This window comes from Sceloporus undulatus, unplaced genomic scaffold (assembly GCF_019175285.1).
Source record: "Sceloporus undulatus isolate JIND9_A2432 ecotype Alabama unplaced genomic scaffold, SceUnd_v1.1 scaffold_12, whole genome shotgun sequence".
Classification (NCBI taxonomy): domain Eukaryota; kingdom Metazoa; phylum Chordata; class Lepidosauria; order Squamata; family Phrynosomatidae; genus Sceloporus; species Sceloporus undulatus.
In genome coordinates this window covers 3,361,272-3,368,756 of record NW_024802934.1, presented here as the reverse complement: position 1 = coordinate 3,368,756, position 7,485 = coordinate 3,361,272, and the positions used below count along the sequence as shown (strand labels likewise).

General features: G+C 37.5%; 1 protein-coding gene across 1 annotated transcript in view; it reads left to right on the top strand.

Annotated features, from left to right (window-relative positions):
* LOC121917177 (T-cell surface protein tactile-like) overlaps positions 1 to 7,157 on the top strand; it is a 52,314-nt gene extending 45,157 nt beyond the window's left edge. The window contains exons 11-13 of the mRNA XM_042442899.1: positions 1,289 to 1,378; positions 5,216 to 5,339; positions 6,703 to 7,157. Coding sequence (XP_042298833.1) covers positions 1,289 to 1,378; positions 5,216 to 5,339; positions 6,703 to 6,811 — 323 coding nt within the window. The 3' untranslated portion in view covers positions 6,812 to 7,157. The remainder of the gene's footprint in view (positions 1 to 1,288; positions 1,379 to 5,215; positions 5,340 to 6,702) is intronic.
* The last annotated feature ends 328 nt before the right edge of the window (positions 7,158 to 7,485 follow it).

Genomic DNA, 7,485 nt, shown 5'->3' with positions numbered 1-7,485 from the left:
AAAGCATTTCTGGTTATTGCAGAAGCTTCAGCATCCAGGTTCAGTGTTGAATGCAAGTATTCACATGCTAAATTTTTCTACTTGCCTGTATGCATAAAGACAGGCTTGCTTGCATGGATAGCAAAATATCTCAAGTGAAGCAGCCCTGATAATCATTGCTTGATCACATGGATAGTCTGCATTTGAGTGCTGAACAGTTGACAGTTGACAGGTAAATGGGTGAAGTGCTTCCATTAAGAGTCATTTTTTTGATGTGGTGTGGATATGCAAGTTGTCCTCGTGGTGTTATATTTGTGATTTCCAATTTATACATGCATATTGTAATCTCATGAAATTGCATTCGTCAGCTGAAATCTTCACTGAAAACCAAAGTCTCCACAGAAAACCAAAAATATTTTTTCCATGAAACATTACTTAAATATTCCCACATTTTTCTGATGATGTCATTGAGTGGAGTTTATCTTAAATATGTTATTTGTTAAACTACAGTAAAGCTTACGCCTATGATTTAGCAATGTTTGGTTTAAAAAAAATGAGCCAAGCTAAATTTCCATAATAGTATTATGATGTGAATTGACTGTCTTTATGCAGAACTGAAGCATAATGTTACAACAGCACTCAGTTCTTCTGTCCATCTCACCTGACTCCATAAGCCCACAATGTCCCCATGCCCCTTACTAGGGACTGCAGGGGCATTTTCACACTGTTTTAGCACATACCCACACTAGCTAAAAGTCAGTGTAATTTTGCTTTTTATATTGTTAGGTCCCTTGGTTACTTGTCATGTGAATATGCTCATACAAAATAAAACTAATTGGGTTTAAAACCTAATTAAAAATAAAACAACATTTTAATAGGAATGTTAAAAATTCAGATTACTGAAATTAAATCACAGTAACTTATTGTGTGTGTGGTGTTTTGTTTTGTTTTTCTTCCCAGGAAATCCATCAACTAAAAGAATGGCTGAACAAAGTACACTGACTATTCCTAATAATTCACTCTCTGTAAAGGGTTGGCTTAATACTACATTCATTGTAAATGCAAATGCTTTAAACCAAAGGGTTTAAAAAACAAACAAAAACAAATCCTACAATATAATCCAGTAAAATGCTATTGTTTTCAATGTTGTTTTATTCTGGTGTTTACTGCTTACTGCTCTTTTCACAATGGATATGCACAATGAAAATGTAACTAATCAGGTAAATAAGTCCTCAAACTTGTTAATATTTCAGAATATTAAAATCAAGTCACTGAAATATGATGCTTGCTTTTTTATATTTCCTTCCAGGAAATCTATCCACTGAAAGAGTGGCTGAACAAACCACAGTGGGTAACCATGATAATTCTCCCACTCTAAAAGGCCAATTCAATGAAACTGGTAAGTACTGCAATTGTGAATTTGATTGCTTTAAATGGAAAGTTGGGCTGTAAAAAAAGAAGAAAAAAAACTAGAATACAATTCAGTGAGCTATGATTGTTTTTAATATTATATTTTCAAAGCAGATTCGAAAGTGAAAATAATTAGATAAATAAATGATGGAGCCAACATTAATATTTCAGAATACTAATATCTAGCCAGTGCTGCCCTTAGGAGTCTATCGATCTATCAAAGGAGTGGCTGAACCACACTGGCAAATCCTGATGCTTGGTTTAATGCTAGGAAATCATTGTTTCTTTGTCAGATCTGCCTTCATGTAACCATTTCATTTTGGCTCTGAGCTTGAAAACTTCCGTTGCAGTGAAAAAAGGAGTAGTCCTATTGCTATCGATCTCTTTAGTGTGAGAATTGTGGGAGAGAGATGCATATCAGAGCCGCTCTGATAGCTTTGGCTGAAGAGTGGGGTATAAATTAATATTATTATTATTATTATTATTATTATTATTAAATCAGTTTTCTCTGACCAGTCTTCAGTATTTGCAAATCTGAGAGTTGGGTATGTTGAAATGGCCTTCTGTCCACACACATTCAGTGCATGGTGAGAGGCATGGACTGGGCCTGACAACCCGAATATGACAAGCTCAGTATACCTGCCTCCCTTTGCACGTTCAGCTCAGGGTTTTGAAACAGGAGGCTGCAGGTATACAGCTACATGTGGGAAAGTAAATGAATCAAGTCAAACCTAGGGATGGAAATAATATTTGAAAACATTCAAAATAAATGGTTGGGTAATGTTCATCAAGGAACCAAGATCAGAAAAATCCTAGAATGATGAGTAACTTCACACTTTGGGACATATTCTACACAGAAGTTGCACGTTGTATTTTTGCACAGAAAAAGCAGCATCTTCTTTGCAGAATTACTATTTTATCTGAAGACAATGCTGCTTGTTGTGCAGAAAATGCTGTATAGTGGACCCTTGTTATATGCTGGGGTTTGGTTCCAAGATCCCCGTGGATAACAAAATCCATGGATGCTCAAGTCCCATTAAATATAATGACATAGCAAAATGGTGTCCCTATAAAAAATGGAAAATCAAGGTTTGATATTTGAAATGTATATTTTTTGTGAACATTTTCAAACCGTGGATGCTTGAATCCGTGTATAAAAAAATCCATGCATAAGAAGGGCCGACTGTAGTTGGGAACTAACTATGTGCAAACTTTGTATGTTGTTGCTTGTGCAGGAAGAATGAACTGCACAGAATCATAGTTTCTGTGAGCCTCCTTGAATCCTGTGCTGGGAGAAAGGACATGAATAAAATAATAAAATGAAATATATATTTCTGTGCAATATTATCCTTTCTAGACCTGGGCCATGTTTTTAGCAATCCTCTGTGTGTGTGTGTGTGTGTGTGAGAGAGAGAGAGAGAGAGAGAGAGAGAGAATTCTTCAGTAATAATTATTTTGACTCAGATTAAAAAGCCTGCCATCTCTATGCCCTGGCATATAACCCCAGAGACAATATTCCCCCTATTTTTTACCAGCCAATTAGTCTGCATGAGTCTTTTTGTCCCATTTTTTAAATAACTACTGGGTTGCTCTGTAAAGTTCATTGAACTTATGAAATTGTTGCTTTAGTCTACTCTGCTGGGTAGAAATGCTGCCCTCCTGTGGGCATAAGCAATGCAGGGCAACCTAAGAAGACAGTTTTTTGGGGCTTTTCAGGCTATGTGGTCATGTTTTGGAAGAATTTATTCCTGATGTTTCGCCAGCATATTCCATGCCAGCATTCTCTGAAGATGCCAGCTACAGATGCTGGTAAAATGTCAGGAATAAACTCTTCCAGAACACAGCCACATAGCACTAAAACCCCACAAAAATTATGGATGCTGGCCACAAAAGCCTTCAACTTCACCTAAGCAGACAGCATCAAAAATTGAGGAGGGGAATAGAGCGACAAAAGCAAAATAGGGAGAAAGTAGTAGAATAACTGAATAAGGGGAGCTTGGGCAGCCAATACCATTTGTTTCTTCTGACTTAGATACATGCTCTGCCTGCAGTCTACATAATGATTGAAGCTGTGCAGGATGCAGCTGCCCATATCCTGAACAGGGTTAGCTAGTGGTAACTTGTAGTTGCTTTCCATTGCCTGCGGGGCAGATAATTGCTTCTAATAATCTTTTCCAAACCTGAACAGATTATATATGGATCAGAATGTTGTCAAGGAGTACTTTGCTCAAGAATTTCAGACCTTGGAAAATTACTTTGTTCCAAAATACACTGCAGAAATAATCCAGTTTGAGACTCTGTAACTACCCTGACTCAGTGCTAGCATGTCCTGGGAATTGTAGCTTATTCTGGTGCCAGTGCACTCTGACAGAGAAGGCTAAATGTCTCACAAAACTACAATTCCCAGAATTCCTGAGCATTGAGCCAAGACAGCTAACGTGATCTCGAACTAGATTATTGCTGCAGTGTGTTTTGGACCTTTCTTAGGCCACATCTCATACTGTTTCCGTAGTAATCAGGGCCACTGGCTATTAAGATTTGTAGTCTTAAAAAGGACGTTTCCCAAGTCCTATATATGTGCAAACTGACTCAAATTTCCTTCTGGCTTGTACTTTTGGAGAAATGTATTGTGAGGCAACACAGAAACTGATGGCTCCAATTGGCATAATCACAAGTATCTTCTCCTTTGATAGTTGCTTTAAATGTAAAGTGCTTCCTTCTACCCCTTCCTTGTCTCCTGGCAGATGCTTTAAAAAAAAAATAAAAACAAAGCAAGGAAAACAGAGACTCCAATGTTTTAAAATTACAACAATTAATTGAAGCAAGAAACAGAACTTTATCGCACACTTTTTTTCCTCGTTATGGGAACTGGAAGGGGACGCTTGTGTGTGCCAAAAATGGATTTTATCGCATGCCAAAGCATCCTCCAAAAGGCCCCATTCCATCCCCCGGCACCAAGCAGTCCCCATTCAGTGCTCAGGAGTGCTAAATGTTCTGGTCAGAAGTTTTCTGACTGAGGAAAATGGTGTCCGTCAGCACTGAATGAGGATGACTTGACGCCGGGGGACAGATCGGGGCCTTTTGGAGAACGCTTTGGCATGCGATAAAATCCATTTTTGGCTGGTGACGCACGCACACGAGCATTCCCTTCCAGTTCCTGTAACGGGCAAAAAAAGTGTGCAATAAAGTTTTCACAGTCTGACTGTCTTGAAAACTATGGTAATATAAAAAATGAAATATTGCAAAACATGAGTAAAAAATACAAATTCCCCCTTTTCTTAATAGTTGTAGGTTCCCTATTAAGTGAAGGCAAAAGTGCCTGTAAGGTCTCTGATCACATCCAGCCTTCTGTCTATCCATTGTACTAATTTAAAAGCGAAAGCTGTGGGGATACATTAGAATATATAGGATCGCACACCTGATATTCTAAAAAGAAAATGTGAAAGCCTGTATATCTACCAAGAATGAGGAGAAGGGCAAATTATTTCTCCCACCTATTGACATTCAATCATCATTAATAAATATGCCCTTGTAAATACAACATGAATTTAGATGTTCCCTCCATGTGTTCAGTGGTCCAGTTTGCCTGGTCATTTCAGGGGGAGTGCTTAGACCCACCGCCAGTTCAGCTTCCCATACTATGCCCCGCTTCAATTCTAGTGTCCATGTAACTACTCCACACAATTTGTGTGTGACAATCAGATCACACGTATACAAGACGTGCAGTCTAAATTTGCCAGTCCAGAAAGTTAAGTGGGGTGATAATTTGAAGTTTGTTCATTGTTTTTGAATTATGATGGCTAAGTTCTCTATTTGCTTTTCTCAGGCACTGCAGCTGGTTCAGAACATATTCATTTCTCCTGGCCAGCAGTTGTAGCTGCCCTGATTTTCTTTTGCACATGTTTAATCATTTTGGGGATCAGAAAATGGTGTCAGTATCAAAAGGAAATGTAAGTATATACACTCAGAGCATTATACACTCCAATTTGAAGTGTTCCACTATGACACAATCCTATGGAACAGTGTTGGATCTGTTTTAGATCATCTGATTAGAGTGGAGTGTTACTTCATTCTTGAAATTGTTGGAGCTAAGGCCTATTTGTCTTCAGTGGGACTCAGTCATTTAAAATAAAAAATCATATAAACAGCTAAAACAAAGGGAATAATGTGGATCCATGAGTAATTAAGAAATCCACAGTTGGGCAATGCCTTGCTTAGATCCAATCAAAATGCCATAAAACTATGCAATCCTTTAGATTCCACAGAATGCTTAATGCTTCAGCAGTCTAGCTGGCACTTATATGGAAGGGGAGACAGAAAGTTCAAATATTAGCCTAGTTATTCTGTCCAAGAAGCCTACATTTAAAGTTAGTATCATGATGCAGATTGCAGATTGGATTAATCAGTTGTAGGAGTGCAGGGATCAGGATAAATGTCAAAATGTATATAGTCAAAAAGATTTGATTACTTGCTTTCATTTCTGAAAATGGCTGCAACTAAGATTTCTCTCCATAGCCTTGGGCAAAAAGACACAGGTTTCTGAGATGTAGGAGTGCAGGTATCAGGATAAATGTCATATAACTGTTGCTGTACAATTAGGTATATCTATATAGGTTTTTGTAGTGCAAGGGATTATATTCCAATGAAAAAAGGAAGACAAATTTAGTCATGCTGGATTATTTTGAGACTAATTTTCTCAGACATCATCAGCATCTCAGATACTTATTAAACATGGCAATAAGAACAAAGTGGCTTTCCCTGCTGGTATTATCACTGACTTCTACAGTCTTTTATGTACCCACACATACATTGAAGTGTGATGCATCTTATTCAAGCAATTCCAACTCTTGTCAGTTGTAATGAAGTTTGACAGTTCACATAAAATAGACTGTCTGGATGTTTGATAATGTGGGTAGAAACTGGAAAATGCACAGCCATGCCAGTGTAGTGAAAAAGATGTACCCAGCTGAATTGTCTGGATGCATTTCTTGCAGTACATGAGTAGATGTGGGGCTATTGTTACCTTTTTAAAAAACAAAAACAAAGAGACATACCCATGTTAGTTTGGTAAATCAGTATGGAAAAGGATCTTGTAGCACCTTTGAGACTAAATGAAAGAAAGAAGTTGGTAGCATGAACTTTCTCCACCCTAGGCAGCTGAGGAACTAAGCTCAAGTCTACAAAAGCTCATGGTACCAACTTCTTTATCTTTTCAGAATGTGTTCCTTTTTAAATTTAAAAGTTTGCCTACTTTTGCTTCTGTTTTATGAGTATTTTACTTTGCATATTTTAAAAACATTGTTTCCATTTTAGCATGAACAGACCACCATCTTTCAAGCCGCCACCACCTCCAATTAAGTATACCTCTATGCCAGTATGTGCCGGAATTTACACAGCCTGCAATGAACTGGAAAATCTATAATGGGCCTGAGGTGTTCTGGTCTAATAATGAATTCTTTCACTGTATGTCTTTTACAATAGATTGCAGGAGTTCAGTGGCAGTGACCCATATTCCAATTTAGACTGCTTAATCTTGCATTAATGTCAGGAACATGGTATTCCTAAGTACACTTACTCAGGGCAATTTACCTCCTGCAGTCAATTGACGTAGTGAAGCCAAACATATCTCATATTACAGGTACTCAACCTGCGTTGTGTGACCACCAAGGAAATGACATAAAATCATATTATTTTTGACTATCTATAAAAGACAAGGTTTAAGTTTATGAAGTTCACAGTTACTCTTCAGATTGGTTTTGTTTTTCATATTTAGCCTGACTTTAAAAATAAACCAGATGTGACCAATTTCTGTATTTCCAAGGCTGTCTCATTCTTCCTATACATGGGCATGATCAGAAACAACATTTGCCCGCACTGAAGCTCAGGCATTGACAAAAGGGTAGGGCCTCAGCTACAAATGCAATGGATACACAAGACCACATAAACAAGACAAATGACTAATAAATACAATATGTGTAACTACTATGAAAAACAGAAAAATGGCAATATATACAGAGTTAAATAGAATCTTATACATAAGACAGTGATGATGATGATGATGATGATGATGATGATGATGATGATGATGATGATGAT